The following is an 18,429-nucleotide window of genomic DNA, read 5'->3' on the forward strand; positions in this document are numbered from 1 at the left end:
TTATCGTATTCTGTTCTAATTATCATACAACGAAATCTTGTAATGTAGTGCTACTTAATTTCGTCTGCTAGCCAAAACACACGAAACAGTTTTGAAATAACATGCAAATTACTATTATCCACTTGTATAACAAACGTATGTAAAGAAAGTCACTAATTTTCAAAGTAATTGAGACAGTTTGTGCAATTATGCAACCCAGAACACAAAAGAGATAATCAAAAGATTTTTCTGTGTAAAAGACAGAACTACTATTAATAACAGTAAAAAGCTCTATTCAAATGTACATCGAAAACATGGTAGAAAAGTTGTGTTTCATTTCGTCTTCATGTGCCTGCCGCGGTGGCTGAGCGGTTCTATGCACTTCAGTCTGGAACCACGCGGCTGCTGCGGTCGCAGGTTCGAATCCTGCCTCGGGCATGGATGTGTGTGATATCTTTAGGTTAGTTAGGTTTAAGTCTAGGGGACTGATGACCTCAAATGTTAAGTCCCATAGCGCTTAGAGCCATTTGAACCATTTTTCGTCTTCATGTAAATAAGGAAACTACGGGGTCTATTCGGAAAGTAAGGTCCGATCGGTCGAGAAATGGAAACCACTACGAAAATCGAATAAAACTTTACACAGATGTGTTGGGCAGTGTACGAATGCGTGATGCGAAATATCGCCTCAAGCTATGCAGCCCACATAACGTAACTGTCATGCGTTTCCTTCTTGAAGACAATTCTCGGCCGCATTCTGCAGGGGCAATGAAGGTGCTCCTGCAGCGCTTTCGATGGTAAGTGTTTGATCAACCACAATGCGGCCCGTAAAGGGTTCACTCTGCGTTTTATCTCTGCTAACATGAATAACTGGCTATGAAGACAAAACTTCGGCACAGACGACGAGCTGCAGACCAGCGCACAGAATTGGTGGAAAGCACAAGCAGCTGCCTTCCGTGACGAGGGCGTTGGAAAGTTTGTAAAACGCTACGATAGATGTCTAATTCCGATCGGCGACTGTGTAGATAACTAGCTGGACGTTGTAACTAACTGTTGCAAATAAAACATTTTTCATTTTCATAGTGTTTTCCATTTCGCGACCAATCGGACCTCACTTTCCGAATAGCCCTCGTATAAAATTCATTGTCTGTTCACCATATATAATGTTAACTTCTATGGTATCATTGATTTTTAGCTGAACTGTATGTCTGAAACTGGTAAGAGAATCTGAACAGTTTTGTATGTATATCAAATTAACTTGATGTCATAATTTTTATTGTCGTATCTAAAAAACGGTGGTCAACAATAGGGAAATTGTTCAAAAGCCTATATCAGGGCGGGAGTTGGCTCTCTAGAGAGCTCTGATTATCAGAGGTTTTGTGACGGCCCACCTATGACACTTTCAGCAATAAAAATGCAATGAAAAGTATAAAGGCGTATCTGTTACTTAATCCACGTAGCACGCTGAATGAACTTTACGTCTGAATCTTGTTTTTGGGAAGAACTGCTGGACAACGAGCAGGAGTACCTGAGTTACACCACCCATTTGAAATGTTCACATTTCATCGAGTTTAAAATTGCAGCATGTTAATATCTTTTCTACAAGATCTGAAATAAATTTAGTAGAGAGCAGTGCACAGATACATGTCGTACGTTTCTCAGTAAAAAAAAGTATCTTTTTACATACAAAAATTGCTATACGTCCATCGTTCATCGATTTCTTAATTTGTGTGAGCCAATATACAGGTTGTTTCACAACTACTGCCACAGGCTTCTAGCGGTTGTAGTGGGGACTTAGTTGATTTGGAAATTTGTGGTAAGTTCCTATGGGACCAAACTGCTGATGTCATCGGTCCCTAGGCTTATACACTACTTAATCTAACTTTAACTTACGCTAATTTACAACACATACACCCATGCTCGAGGAGGACTCAAATCTCCGACGGCGAGAGCCGCACAAACCGTGGCAAGGTGCCTAAGACCGCACGGCATTTAGTAGATGTTTTGATGAGGAAGCCAAGTTTGGCAATGCTCCGTTTGGGTATAAAATAAGTTTGAAGATCAGATCAGTTTCAAATCTCCCACTTCACGGTACACATACAATCAGAGAAGAGGGCACCATAGCCAATTCCTGTTGTAATCGTGCCATCACAAGCGTTTCCACGGACTAGAACAACTGCGAGAAACTGGTACGTTCCAACGAGAGGCGTTGACTGTTGACGATGCACTGTCGTCTTTGAAGAGGGCTTCCTTCGTCACGCAGACGGAAACCTGATAGCGAGAACTGTCTCGGAACACTGCGCATGCCAAGGGCTCTTGTACAGCTCTCAGGTCAGAACCTCACTGTCTCTGCTGTGTCGTTACCGTGAAGCGAGAAATTTGACGGTAATGCGATCTTCAAACTTATTTTACATTCAAACGTTACATTTCCGAAAATGAGTTCCTTATCAGACGTTTATCTACTAAATTCCCTGTACAGCCTCTAGAAGCCTATCATAGGAATGGTGAAATAGCTTGTATACGAAGTTTTGCATAGAGCAGAGAACTCGACGCTTACAGTTTAATCACTAATAGAGAAGTGTAGAAAAGCAACGCACTAAAATACGCTGGACACGTGGAGTTCATCAAATAGTGGCTTTTCTTCCACATAAAATCTTTGTCCGCCTAGTTCTCGAATATGGATCTCAAAGCATGGATCATGTCAACAAGCCAAACAAAAATAATTCTATCTATTGACCGGAGGATGCTGCATACTACTATAAATCTACGTCACTTCTCTTCCACAAAGTCTCGACACGAAACCCTCTACGCCCAAAGCGTACTGGAAAGAATCAAAGAACAATGTACCAGATTCGGGCTTGACAGTTACTTCATGACGGTTTCAAAACATCGCTTCAACAACGTGGTCCTACAAATAAAACTCAACTCCTCTTCCCCTCCCGACATCATTCTAGAAGCCATATCGGACTTCACCAGATGCCTCAAGATAATAAGGAAGTAACGAGATCGTCTATAGACGATCCCACAACGGCTTGGGATGATTTAGCAGCATGATGCAGCAAAATAACGAATTAAGCAATCGTATTTCAGACTGTCTCTACAAAATGTGACGGAAATTTAACATTAACTACATTTCCAGTCTCACAATGATAAGAAGAAGAAACAAAACTAATCCCAGCTGAGGTTTCTTCGACCGGGAGTCTTTTCACTCCGTCATAAATGAAGAAGATAAAAATAAAAAATCTTCCTCCCACCCATCTGCGAGAAAATTCATCGCAATTAAGTAGCACCCAATACCTCCTAAGTAAATTATGCCACCGCAGAAAAAACTACGGTCCAAATATTGACTGAAAAGCGATATGACCTTCTGCAGCCCGCCATTTCCCTCTGAGACTGGACAAAAAAATACAAACACGTCGAGGGAGTCATCGGCTTCAGCATGTATACATATAAAGAAATACATTTTCACATACACTCGACTCTCATAATTGTACAGTATGTCATATAATTACTGATCGCATACAAAAATTTACAACGCTGTTATAATTTACTGCTTAAGAGGTATAATCATACACTACCGGTCAAAAGTTTTCTATCACCTATTACAACTATGGGTTCCTGAATAATATTATATCATATCCCCGTTCTGATAATAAAACAACTATAAAAATTTGAAGGCTAAGCGTCTCTGTTGTGTACTTGAGTGGTTGTTCGCATAGTGGGACGCTGATGAAAATCAACAACTTTGACGTGCCTTTACCTAAGACTTTTCTATTCATATAGGCCTCCGTAGTATTTTACTGTACATTGCGTGGATCTAGCAGTGTGTTTGTATACCCGATCAGTTTTGTATTGTATCACCTCATAATAGGACAGAACGAAGAGGCTTGAATTGAGAAACATGCTGTAATTGTAGCTCTACATTAGGAAGGCTATTCTAGTAGAACAATAGCAACAAAAGCTGCCTTAGCCCAATCGACAGTTTGTTACGCGATCTGGGAGATCCCGAGTAACTCCGTATACAAAGTAAACGTCAGAGTTAATAGTATGCGAGCAGCTCCAATCTTCGTCTCAAAAGTGCAACGCCGTTTTTTGTGAATAAGGTTTAGAGGGTCAAAAAACTTATTACGCAGACAAAATAAGGTGAAAAGATTGCGATGTGCACAGCAACATAAAAACTGGAGCGTGCAGCAACGGTCATAAGTGTTGTTCACAAATTAATATAAGTATGAAGTACAGGTATTTGGGAGCAATAATCGAATATTTGTGATTCGACTTCTTGGAGCGTCAGTCATGATGTGGAGATCTTTTGCTACTGATAAAAGCCGACGATCTAGCGGGAATTATGGATAATTAAAGAAGGAAGGACATCACAGGATACTGATCAACAATGTAATTCTATCTGGCAAGAGACTTCTAGGTAAAGTTTGATCCCAAATATACTTCTACATTGTGCAGAGGGTATGTCAGTAAAAAAGAGAAATGTGGGGAAATGAAGAATATGATCTGGTCAAGTCAGTCACCTGACATAAATCTTACTGAACTCTTACTGGGTAACATTGACAGGAAGGTCAGAAAACGAGGCTGCCTAATGTTGAAGATCTAGAGAACAATTTACAGACGTGTTCGAATGCAATATCTGAAAAAAAACTATAAAATCTTAACTCCAAAATGTCAAAGAGTTTGTACAGCTAATCTGAGGGCAAAGGATGCATACTTTGAAGAAGCTAAAATTTACGCCATATTACATTGTGTTAAATGACAGAGAAAAATTTGTATTTTCTAGGTTTATTTAGTTCATACGATGTGTTTGTGCATTGAAATAAAGTATATAGTTTTCATCATGGGTGTAGATCAAAGGTTTCACACAACTAGCCAACTACAGCAGTTAGAAACTGCGTACTCGTTTCGAGGCAGTGTTAATCCACGTCGCACAGTCTGTAAGTTTTTTCTTCATGGAGGCCACTTTCGCAGCACGTGTATATAAATTGCAGTAGATGAGGAACGCCTTTTGCATGCTGCACAGTAACTTTTTGTTTTACTTTATGCACCCAGACGTTTTTCGCCTTTTTTTACAAGGCGTCTTCAAAGTGTGTCAGACCAGCGTCTAATTTATTATTTGTAAGCCAAGTAGCTTTCTCCCACGTGGGAAACTGATTGAAAGTTTGCAGTTTTTCTCGTGGTCATTCTATTTTCGAAACACCTTTACTAAACTTTTTTTCGCTTACAACCTCAGAAAATAAGGAAAACAAAATCTTTATCATGTTGAGCCCACAGCTGACTATGATAACGTTTAATGAAAACCATCTCAGCTGTACTTTTACACATTTACTGCGTTTCGGGCGGCTTCCTTTCTTTGAACATTTTCAGGTTGCCGAATTGTGCTGAAGATAAGACGTAGATGATATGGTTTTTGTATGTAATGTTAAAGTCAACATCCAAGAACTCTGATCGTATTCATTCTGCCGATCGCTTGGCGGAAGTATGGCGAGCCGATACGGCATGCTGCGTACAGTAAATTGTACAAACTTCAGCACAACTCGGCAACTTGAAGATGTTCAAAGAAACGAAACCAGTCGTCACACAATACAAATGTAAAAAAAATACAGCCTAGGTAGTTTTCTTTAATCATTAACATTAGGAAAACAGATTATTGCTTGCTAAATGTTTGTTATCCTTGCGGTAGAACTTCTGCAGCAAGCATGACGCTTTAATTTCTTTACTACCAACTCTATTCGCTGTCCATTTTGCAGACACTGTCCATATGCACCACTGAAGATTACAGCAGTGTACGACACATAGTTTAGGAAACAAATAGCTTTTCAGAAAAATGTAAATAGTTGTCAATATCGATTACAGAAATGATTACAGGATTAAAAAAAAACAACAACAAAAAAAAACGGGCAGGTGCTAGTAGGGTTGGCGCTGTGAGGGTTCCGTACAAACTTCGTTGTGTATATAGACAGTTCATCTATTGGTTGTGATGAGTGAGTTTGCGAGTATCAAAATATGTGACGTAACTGGCCGTATCTTTTGACTGCATTGACTTAAAAAATGTAATTTTACGCACCGCCAAGCAACCGTAGACTCAGTATTTGACGTGAATTTCAACTTGATACATCTACCTCGGCCTGAGAGAAGGTTATCTTAACAGATGGACAGACAGGCAGACGAGCAACAAATATCTAAAAAATCATTTTTATGTTATATAATCACCAATTAATAATTGTCGGATTTTTTCCTTTAACTGTCCGTGGAACTTTGTTTCTTGCAAAAATTGATGATTCTAGGTCGACGATAAGTTGATGAGCGCGTTTGCGACCATCAAAATATGTTACACAAATTGCCGTACCTTTTGATTCAATTGAGTTCGAAGCTTGAATGTTTTACACCGCCAAGACATTAGTTGTTGTTTTTGTTGTTGTTGTTGTCTTCAGTCCTGAGACTGGTTTGATGCCGCTCTCCATGCTACTCTATCCTGTGCAAGCTTCTTCATCTCCCAGTACCTACTGCAACCTACATCCTTCTGAATCTGCTTAGTGTATTCATCTCTTGGTCTCCCTCTACGATTTTTACCCTCCACGCTGCCCTCCAATGCTAAATTTGTGATCCCTTGATGCCTCAAAACATGTCCTACCAACCGATACCTTCTTCTAGTCAAGTTGTGCCATAAACTTCTCTTCTCCCCAATCCTATTCAATACCTCCTCATTAGTGATCTATCCACCTTATCTTCAGCATTCTTCTGTAGCACCAAATTTCGAAAGCTTCTATTCTCTTCTTGTCCGAACTAGTCATCGTCCATGTTTCACTTCCATACATGGCTACATTCCAAACAAATACTTTCAGAAATGACTTCCTGTTACATAAATCTATACTCGATGTTAACAAATTTCTCTTCTTCAGAAACGCTTTCCTTGCCTTTGCCAGTCTACATCTTATATCCTCTCTACTTCGACCATCAGTTATTTTGCTCCCCAAATAGCAAAATTCCTTTACTACTTCAAGTGTCTCATTTCCTAATCTAATTCCCTCAGCATCACCCGATTTAATTTGGCTACATTCCGTTATCCTCGTTTTGCTTTTGTTGATGTTCATCTTATATCCTCCTTTCAAGACACTACATTCCGTTCAACTGCTCTTCCAAGTCCTTTGCCGTCTCCGACAGAATTACAATGTCATCGGCGAACCTCAAAGTTTTTACTTCTTCTCCATGAATTTTAATACCTACTCCGAATTTTTCTTTTGTTTCCTTTACTGCTTGCTCAATATACAGATTGAATAACATTGGGGATAGGCTACAACCCTGTCTCATTCCCTTCCCAACCATTGCTTCCCTTTCATATCCATTGCCTCTTATAACTGCCATCTGCTTTCTGTACAAATTGTAAATAACCTTTCACTCCCTGTTTTTAACCCCTGTCACCTTCAGAATTGGAAATATAGTATTCCAATCAACATTGTCAAAAGCTTTCTCTAAGTCTACAAATGCTAGAAATGTAGGTTTGCCTTTCCTTAATTTTTCTTCTAAGATAAGACGTAGGGTCAGTATTGCCTCACGTGTTCCAATATTTCTGCGGAATCCAAACTGATCTTCCCTGAGGTCCGCATCTACCAGTTTTTCCATTCGTCTGTAAAGAATTCGCGTTAATATTTTGCAGCTATAACTTATTAAACTGATAGTTCGGTAATTGTCACATCTGTCAGCACCTGCTTTCTTTGGGATTGGAATTATTATATTCTTCCTGAAGTCTGAGGGTATTTCGCCTGTCTCGTACATCTTGCTCACCAGCTGGTAGAGTTTTGTTATGACTGGCTCTCCCAAGGCCGTCAGTAGTTCTAATGGAATGTTGTCTACTCCGGGGGCCTTGCTTCGACTCAGGTCTTTCAGTGCTCTGTCAAACTCTTCAATGGCACACCATTTGTGTGACTTGCATGTCCCTATCCTGCCTCAGTAACCTATCAGACAAAGGGTACCTACACTTTAACGTAAAATTCTTGCCATGTGTCAGTCCTGTCGATTTTTCACATTTTCGAGAGTCACAGCTGCAAAATATTAACGCGAATTCTTTACAGACGAATGGAAAACCAGATAGATGCGGACCTCGGGGAGGATCAGTCTGGATTCCGTAGAAATGTTGGAACAGGTGAGGCAATACTGACCTTACGACATTAGTACTAGATATAAATTTCAAATTGGTACCTCTACCCTTTCCTGAGAAACATTGGCCTTCACTGACGGACAGACAGACGGTCAAAGAAGTCATCCTATTAGCACTCCGCTTTTACCGATTGAGGTCGGAACCCTTAAAAAGCTGCATTGGAAGGTAGCTCTCATATGATTCTGTCATACATGACCTAGGATTACCAAACTGGAAACATAAACATGAGAGTCATCATAACTGACAGTGTACCTCGAGCAGAAAGATGTGGCAATATTGAAGCACTTAGCAAAGGTTTTACGTAATGTCAAATATGGCTACTAATATTGCTGTCATTCTTCGTCCCTGACAGCGATGATGGAGGCAACCACCGAAAGCTTGGAATTTTATCGTAATCTGACGCAGCAACTAAACCGAGTAATATTAAAAAAATTGTATTGTTCAAAATATTCCCGAACTTTGCCCACAAAATTTTGCTTCGCTTGCCTTTTTCTTATTGCGCATGGTCTCGTTCGAAATACTCTCCTCTACAAGCAGTACATCGCTCCCAAAGCCGTTTCCAATTCCGGAAGTAGTCCTGGTACGCCTCTTGCTGGATCGCACTAAACGCCGTCTGTAAATTTTCTTTTATCTCGTGTATCGTTGCAAATCTTCGTCCTTTTAACGGGGTTTTCAACTTTGGAAATAAAAAAAATCCTCAGGGGCGAGGTTGTACAGTACGGAGGATGAGGCAGCACAGTGATTTCACTTTTTGTGCAATAGTCACGCACCAACAGGGATGAATGTGCGGGTGCGTTATCGTGATATAAGAGCCATGAATTGTCTCGCCACATTTCAGGCCGTTTCCTTGTCAAATTTCTTCGCAGACGTCACAACCCGTCCCGATATTATCGTCGGTTAACAGTTTCACCCTGTGGCACGAATTATGATGAACTAATCCTTCAAAGTGGAAGAAAACTATCACCATGGCTTTGACATTTGATATGACCCGACGAGCGTTTTTTGGTCTTGGAGAACCTTTCCCGATCCATTCTGAAGATTCAACCTGGCCTTCAATATCATAACTGTAGCCCCACGTTTTTGTATCCCGCCTGGAAGGCGGCGCGTGGGTCTGCTCCTGTAAAAGGAAGGGTAGGCCGAATGTAGGAAGTGAGTAGGAGCAGAAAAAGGTGATATGATTAGGTACTGCGTGTGAATTTAAATCACTTTTACTTTAGGAAGAATATGAATACATAACTTTGCACTGAGGAGCACGTAGGTGCGAAGCCGGATGTATCAAAGTTTATGAAAGTTACACAGGCAAAAATCTGTAGTGGCCCGCCCACTATGAAATAGAAACAATGTTGCTTGGTCGTCTACTTGGAATCAAATGTGTAGAATCTGGAGCGGCGCTCGTAGAGCTGCACAGCGCATGTTAGAGGCCGCTGCCGCTGTCTTCAGTGTCGGTGTCGTGGTGCAAACCTAAGAACTTGTACCTACGCCGTGGCATCGGTTATCGATACCACATCCGTCCCATCACCAGTTATAATTTTCTTAAGGAACATCGCGTTCTCATTTGCGATATTTGGAAATTTGTGGTAAGGGCTTATGGGGCAAAACTACTCAGGTCATCAGTCCCTAAGCTTACGCACTACTTAATCTAACTTACACTAAAACTTGCGCTAAGGACAACACACACATACATGCCCGAGGCAGGATTCGAACCTCCGACGGGGAGGAGCCGCGCGGACCGTGACAAGGCGCCTGAGACCGCGCTGCTAAACCGCGCCGCCCATTTGCGATATCCAAAAGCTCTTCACAGGTTGCGAGGCGAAGGTCTCTCTGGTCTTGACTCATGAGCCGTTGGACGGCAAAACGAAGCATTCCAAGATGCTGTGTCAGACTGAAAAGTTACATTCTTCTGCAATCTCTCGAACTGTCGGTCTTCGATTGCCACGTACAATTCCGTTGAAGTTCCTGACATGAACGTCTCGATAGACGTCGAAGGGTGTCCTGAACAAGAGTCATCTTCAACTTCCGTCCGGTCATTTTTGAACCCTGTGAACCATTTGTGACACCCAGTACGGCTTAAGCACTCATCACTGCAGGCTTCCTTGGTGTATTTGAAAAGGTTTCTTGTTTCACGCAAAATTTAATGCAGACGCCTTGTCCCTCTAACTCTGCCATCCAGAAATTCGTAAACTGTTCGACACAACGTTCTACTCAATACAGAGCGGAACAGTAACTAACAGACCTTCAACAACGAAACTTCCGGCAATTACACACAAAACAAAGGTATGTGCAGGGATGCCAACCGCTTCTCTCTCCAACAGACCATTGGTGCGAAATTACGAATGTTCCGGGATTTTTTGAACAGATCTCGTATAATGTCAAATATACGGAAGAGCCAAAGAAACTGGTACACCTATCTAACATCGTGTAGGACCCCCGCGAGCACGCAGGCATGGATAGGACTCGACTAAGAAGAAGTGTTGAAGGGAATTGACACCACGAATCCTGCATGGCTGTCCATAAAGCTGTGAGAGTACCGTGGGGTGGAGGTTTCTTCTGAAAAGCACGTCGCAAGGCATCCCGAACGTGCCCAACAATGTTCATGTCATGGGAGTTTGGTGGCCAGCGGAAGTGTTTAAACTCAGAAGAGTGTTCCTGGAACCACTCTGTAACAATTTTGGACGTGTGGGGTATTGCAGTGTCCAGCTGGAATTACCCAAGTACGTCGGAATGCACGATGAACATGAATAGATACTTGTGATCGTACAGGATGCTCACGTACGTGTCGCCTGTCAGAGTCGCATCTAGGCATGGTCCTATACTACCCCAACTGCACACGCACCACATCACTACACAGTCTCCACCAGCTTGAAGAGTCCCCTGCTGACATGGAGGTTCCATGGATTCATGGGGTCGTCTCTATACCCGTTCAAGTCCACCCGCTCGATACAATTTGAAGCGAAACTCGTCCGACCAGGCAACATGTTTCTAGTCATCAACAGTCCAATATCGGTGTTGACGAGCCAAGGCGGGGCGTAAAACTTCGTGTCGTGCAGCCATCAGGGGTACAAGAGTGGGCCTTCGGTTCCGAAAGCCCATATCGATTATGTTTCGTTGAATGGTTCGCACGCTGACACTTGTTGGTGGCCCAGCAATGAAATCTGCAGCAATTTGCGGAAGTGTTGCACTTCTGTCACGTTCAACGACTCTATTAAGTCGTTGTTGGCCACGTTCTTGCAGGATCTTTTTTCTGGCCGCAGCGATGCCGGAGATTTGATGTTTTACCGGATTCCTAATATTCACGGTACACTCGTGAAATGGACGAACGAGAAAATTCCCACTACATCGGTACCTGGGGGATGCTGTGTCCCATCGCTCTTGCACCGACTGTAACTCACGTTCAAATTCACTTAAATCTTGATAACCTGCATTTTAGTAGCAGTAAACTATCTATATACGGCGCCAGACTACTGTTGTCCTACTTAGACGTTGCCAACTGCAGGGCCGTATTCTGCCTGTTTACGTATCTCTGTATTTTAATATGCCTATAGCAGGTTTATTTATTTATTTTGGTGCTTCAGTGTATTTAACGTGTTACCACACTTGTAATCAGACATTTTAAGCTACTTATGTATGTGAGTTCGACTCTTTATAGAAGTTTGGTGGGGCGGGGGGAGGGGGGGGAGGTGGTTCCTAGCAGCCACATAAATGGTGTCCGGAAAAGGGAAGGGGGTACATTGTCAGGCAAGGTCTGAGATCATCCATCGCCTGCTGCTTGCTGCTGGTATTAGGGGACTGCAAGGGCCAGGAGAACAGAGAACGCGGGTGGAATTTCGCGTCGTGTCGCGCCGCGCAGCTCAACGTGTCGCAACTGCCAGTCGTTTCGTCAGGAGCGGTTTCCTTCCGTGGGTCTGCGCATAATTCTCTCCGCCGGTGATAAAGAGGAAAGTAGAATGCCGGCCGCGATAAGGCGACAAAGCCACGGCGCCGCTGCTCGCGAGCGCCTTCACGCTCACGGCTTGCAAGGACTTATTCCGTGTGTGCATATGCGACCACAGCCTCCGTTTGCTTTAAAATAATTACAGGAAGCCTGGATGGAGTACTTAACTTCTAAACCTTACTGGGTAATTTTCATGTACACAAAGGGGGCACACTGTGTTGCTGCAAATCCCACTCCTTTCTGTCCCAAAGGATGAGTGATGGACATTGTACATCATATCTCCTTCTACTAACTTATTTATGAAGGTTACTTTTGTTTCCTAGCTATGATTCGTTGCTGACAACAACCATCGAAAGACTGGAAATATAATGTCTGTCGTCAGTACATCCAACTATTTAAAGAGCTGCCTACAATAGATTCTCTAGTGAAAAGCACTTACACGCTTATGTACAACAAACACCTTTTGTCCCAATGATGATTTGAACATGTTCGCACGCTATAATTTTTGGTAAATTTTTTAAAGGTGCTGAGGGAGGTACAATGAGGCAGGAGCGTTGTTGCCTTTTCTTGTTATGTGATAGGAACATTTTTCCGCTGATCCCCTTCTTTGCACTACTTCATATGAAAAGAATTTTATGTAAGATTTTGTTAGTTTACTTATACGAAATAGAAGTAAGGTAAAACTCTATAATTTTACATCTCTGACCGGACTTTGTGTGCAAAACAATTTTGCATGTGCTTTCAGCACAACAACAACAACAAGGGGTTCCCAGAACCTTCCTGCTGATAACAGACACTTAACAGCTTATTTCTCCGTGCTACGTCACTTTATAAACTACGCTTCCGCCTCACACTGGATTTTACGTTCGTGTTTTACGTGTACAAGTAGGGTAACTTTGAACCTCTGTATCTTGGAAACGAATAATGACAAAAAAAAATTCAAGGTTGTTCGAGATCTGGATCTTGGGAATATATCGTCTAGATTTAAACCATTTGCTGTGCATAACCGTCTTTGATATCTGCGGCTCGGTTTTGGTAACAAAAACCACGTTTTTCGGGTTTCCTCAGGAGCCGTCCATGAACTAAATGGTGCCTCCATAAGCCCATTACAATGCACTGTAGATCTAATACAAAAAGAACCATCTGATTTGGTCCATTTGCCTAAGCTGAAGGAAGTGTGTAACATTAAAACTTTGATCTTCTATTGGAACAGGAAGGGCACGTAAAGTGTCATCCGCCATACACCGTTGGGTGGCTTGCGGGGTGTAGATGTAGATGTAGTAGATAGTTACAGGAAGACTATATTTCTGTTGGATATACAAACCGTCCCTACGCCAAGATCCACAGCGCTTGACCCGACATTTCTGTCACCAATAGAATCCGAGGAATGAGGCCCGGAAAAATCTCGTTTTTATGCGCGCCGTTCTGGGGCATATTAGGTAGCTTGTGCTGCCGCACTCTTACTAATAGAATGTGATAATCACAATCATCTTAGAACAATTACATGGTACAACATTTGAAAAATTAAGAATTATTTTTCTCTTAATGTGAGTCTTAGGTAAATTGCCAAATGTATTTGCACTTTTATTCGTTTTTGTTGAGGGAAATTTTAAAAATTGAGGAGCTTTTCTTATATTTTATTTCCACTGCTTTTTTGCTTCTATCCGCTCTTTCTAGAGGTCCTTTCCAATTTGTTGGGTCCAAGGCATTTTCTTTAATGTTCCTAAGAATGTCATAATCTTAAACATAAGACTCAGTAAGACAAATTGCTGACAGTCTTTGAATACTCATAACCCTAAACCCTGTATATAGGAAGGACAGATATTTTTATTGGAGACTGAGGTAAGTGTATTGAACAACATTATACCAGTATTTACTTCATTTGCAGCACAATAGTTATAGCTATTAGGAGCAGGATTTTTAGGTTGTTTAGTGCTTCAAAGTACATATGCCAAGAGCAAGCCATTAATGCTTATTTTCCCCTGGGCAGTAAGTCAGGTGTTGAAGCGTGGACTCGTGGACGCAATACGGTTATCTATACTGACGGGCTAGTCCACGTAGTAGTGTAATTACGACCGTGTATAAATTAGCAGATAGTAAATTACGTCACTTGTTTGCAGAAAGAATGTTAGACGCCGGGAAAAAACTACTAACACGTAAAGGGGGTACATATCAAGGCAGCAACCATCACAAGATCTGCGCTTATGCCCCTAACACCCTGTATAAAAACTAGGTTTCATATTTACAAAATTGTGTCCTTTATTGTTATGGCGCAATCTGATTACTGCTATTTTATCAGTTATTTCGTATAATTGCTTTCTTATCTTCATATAATATGGTTTTATGTAATACACTACGTTTTATACTTTATAATGAAGACACATAAATTTCCTGTTTATCTTGAAACGTCTCTGTTAGATACGTTTCATACTATTTAGCGTGTATTTCGTGCTGTCACGCTCAATTATCTGTAACGTAGCTTTGTACTTCGTGTTGGTCCCCATTCAGTGGTACACAATTGCATTAAAGTATTAATTTTTCCCGTAAGCATGTACATTACCTACATTTTGTGCTCCCAAATTTCCTTTCTCTCTATATCATCTGTATGAATGAGTGAGTGTGCATGCTGAATTTGTCTTATATATGGTAGCAGTACAGCATCTGGCTGTCTGCTGTGGTAGCAACAGTGTAGCCAAAGTAGCTTTCTCAGTCAAGGAACAGCGATTTGTACCCTTTCGGTAGTCATTCGACAGTAGTTAAGTTGGTGGCGGAAAGGACCCCTCTGGTCTCTTCCGGCTACCTGGGGGAAGTTCGTTGTAGGGACAGCGTGCTGTCGGCACTCGAGATTGGATCTTTTGCGAGTCAAGACGGTACTATTAAGGAGCGACTTTGCGCTGGTGAATGTATTAAAGTATAGCTGTTCCAACTGATTTACACGTTTGATCTACTAGTTCAGTTTTACGTTAGGTAGTTGAATTCTTACATTTTTCAGAGTATATTTTTCTGTATGTAGTAAGTTTTTCCGGTCCTCGCTTTGTGTAACCAGAACACGTGGTGTAGGAAGTTCGTTGGTCCAGCACAGGTTTATAATTCGTTTGTCTGACTTCTCTTTTAACTCGAATGTTTGTGTGAACCTTGCTCGTTTGTATGCGTTTTATTTCTTCTATTTTTCATTTCAGTTTTAAGATTGTATAGCTTTTTTCATACAAGACGGTGGTAATTTCACCGTGTGTAATTTCAGTAACATCTTGAAGAAGTTGTATTCTTAATTCCACGTGATATGTTATTGCTATATGTGTCTATACGATTTACATTTGTGTTCTGGAAGTTTCCATGAGTCTTAATAATTTTGCTTTGTTCATGAATTTTCACAGCATTTGCGGGTGTTTTATTCCTGCCTACCTTAGTTTGACGTGCTAGAAGATGCAGATAGAATTCTTTGTCGGAAAGTGTTCCGCAGTATTACTATTCACAACAATTCAATCACAGCGATAGCGATGAACCTCTGACCCGCTGACTTACTGAGATGGGCGAAATTCTTTCATCTCTATTCCTGTGTTTGAATCGTGTAAGTTTGTGTGGACTTTTCCTATGCGTGCCGAAGATTTCCTTTTCATTGATGACCAAAACGTACCACAGCATTCAGTACAATAATATACGTAAATTAATAAATTGAGTAACAGGCAACGGTAGATCTTAGTGTAGAATTACTTTGTGTATTTTTAATATGATGTTTCATTTTAATAAACTATGTTAAAAAGTGATCACTGTTTCTCAGATAAACCCGTTCCCTTTTGTAAGATTTTTGTACTACATTCCACATGGTGTTTCTGAAGCACAAGAGGTAGACTTTGATTATCTTATTCTTTCTGTTGAGGCTTACGCTCCTGCTTGCTCTGAATTACTTAATTTACCGTTTGTACTTAAGTTGTTTCCATATGCTCAGTCCAGATATTCACTTGGATCTTTTTATTAATATTAACACGTTAGTTATGCTTACAAATTATGTGATTAATTCAGTGCTTATACCAAATTTTCCCATCTTTTATTAAATTAGGTGGCACCCCGGAAATTTTTTTTGACACACGAAACTTAAACTAAACTGCAGAGTTTCACCTTGGTTAACGTCCCCCAGTTTCTGTTTGCAAATCACTCCCTAGATAACCACTCAATCATCAATAACCTTTGAATCTCATTTAGTGATATAATTGCATATGGTGAAATGGGCTTTGCATGAAACCATCTAAAACAAAATCTGCAGTTCAGTATAATCGCAGGCAATAATTGCTAGAAATAAGTGAGGATTTTGTAAGCAAGAAAAAGTCTACATTCCCAGATTTCATGAAGAGATGCATTCCACATACGTCCCCCACCCTTTCATTCCCCCTGAAGACTTTTATGCTCTGGCTCACCATTAATTTTTATTTATTTACTTGCATATAGTTGTTTTAGTAAGGTTAAAATACAGGAAGGTGACGAGATAAATCACCAATGGCGACACGTTGCACCGACACAACTCACCATTTCGTTGCGCAGTATGGCCAGCTGTGCGTCCAGGCCAGTGACGGGCGGCGTCTTGCGGTGTGTTGGGGGCGGCGGAGGCGGCTGCGCCGGGGGCAGCGAGGGTGCGGGGGCGGGGGGCGGCGCGCGGCCGGGCAGGCTGAGTGGCGGCGGGGGCGGAGCCTGGAGGCGCGCCTGCCGCGGCACGGCGGGCAGCTGGCGGCCGGGGGCGGCGGGGGCGGGCGCCGGGGCCGCACTGGGGGCGGCCGTGGGGGTGGAGGCCGCCGACAGGCTGCGCGGCAGCGGCGGCAGGCCCTGCAGCGACGACTGCAGCATCACGCTCCTGCAACATGACACACACACTGTCCACTGCTGGCCAGCTCTACTGCACCGAGATATGTCAAGCGCCTGACCATCCGCTTTGTCGATTATTTATGCATAATTCAGCGAATTAAAAAAAAATCGATCCTGAAGTATTTTGCTACAATCAGCTCGAATGTTTTCGTTTAAAGCCCTACTAGTAAACTTCCCTTCCCCCTGATTATAGCGTGTGCCTGCTTAATGTTACGGCGTTTGCGCAAGACGGGAATGTGCGGCGGACAAAATATTACGTCACGCCATTCACGATAATTTTCCGCAGTTTCTAACGTATTGATACGCCCCCCGGAATCATCTTTGAGATCTGCACGCTTCGTAGATGACAGTAGCTGGCCGCGCGGGATTAGCCGAACGGTCTTGGGCGCTGCAGTCATGGACTATGCGGCTGGTCCCGGCGGAGGTTTGAGTTCTCCCTCGGGCATGGGTGTGTGTGTTTGGCCTTAGGATAATTTAGGTTAAGTAGTGTGTAAGCTTAGGGACTGATGACCTTAGCAGTTAAGTCCCATAAGATTTCACACACATTTGAATTTTTTGACAGTAGCGGTATTACCTGAGTAATCCATTGGTTTTAAAACCTTCATTATTGTCTCATGCTGCGTACGCATTATGAGATGTTCGATTTCTCTCTGTTTTGTGTGATTACCTACTGGCACTGACGTCAGTATACCATACTCCTCAACACATCCCTCATTCCACAAAAAAGCTGCTTATAGACTAATGCTGTACAGAGCACACAAATTTCCACTTCAACATACAGATCTCCAACAAGAAATAGAAACCATAACATATCCTGCAATAAACAATGGATATAACCCTTCTCTAATTAATACCATGTCACAACAGATAAAAAAAACTGAACAAACAACAAACTACACACACAACTGACAGTGCCTCAGCAGTCAAATAAATAAAAATGCTATATCTTGGAAAAGTATCTGACAAATTAGCAAGACTATCAAAAACACAGAAGTAAAAATCAGCTTCACCACCAACAACAACCTAAGTATGGAGCTTATTCACAATATAAAACCACCAGATACGAGTCTTGATGCATCTGGCATTTACAAAATTACCTGCAGCCAATGTCATAAATATTATATCGGCCAAACAGGCAGAAATTTCAGAATCCGATTCAAAGAACACTTAGACTGCTACAGGCTTGATAAATGTAACAAATCAGCAGTAGCAACTCACATTAAAGACGCAGTCCACCCTTTGAAAATCGAAGACAATCTCGAAATTTTACACAAAATAGGAAAAAGTAAAAGAATGGATATCATGGAAGAAATGGAAATTGTCATACATAACACAAAGCATGGAGATAACATTCTTAATGAAATAACCGAATTCAAAAACTCAAAATTCTTCAACAGACTTAAGCCAGTTCTCACTCAATAGATTCGGAAATATGTCATTGTAAATAACTGACTACAAATCTCTCAGTACCAAGAATATCGCTACAAAAACTTGATAATCGATACAG

At 41.7% G+C, this 18,429-nt stretch overlaps 1 protein-coding gene across 1 annotated transcript in view; it reads right to left on the minus strand.

The window, feature by feature from the left end:
• The window catches only part of LOC126278849 (caskin-1-like), a 67,820-nt gene that overhangs the window by 25,382 nt on the left and 24,009 nt on the right, over nt 1-18,429 (minus strand). The window contains exon 2 of the mRNA XM_049979124.1: nt 16,813-16,911. Within this exon, the coding sequence (XP_049835081.1) occupies nt 16,813-16,911 (99 nt within the window). The remainder of the gene's footprint in view (nt 1-16,812; nt 16,912-18,429) is intronic.

Source organism: Schistocerca gregaria, chromosome 6 (assembly GCF_023897955.1).
Source record: "Schistocerca gregaria isolate iqSchGreg1 chromosome 6, iqSchGreg1.2, whole genome shotgun sequence".
Lineage (NCBI taxonomy): Eukaryota > Metazoa > Arthropoda > Insecta > Orthoptera > Acrididae > Schistocerca > Schistocerca gregaria.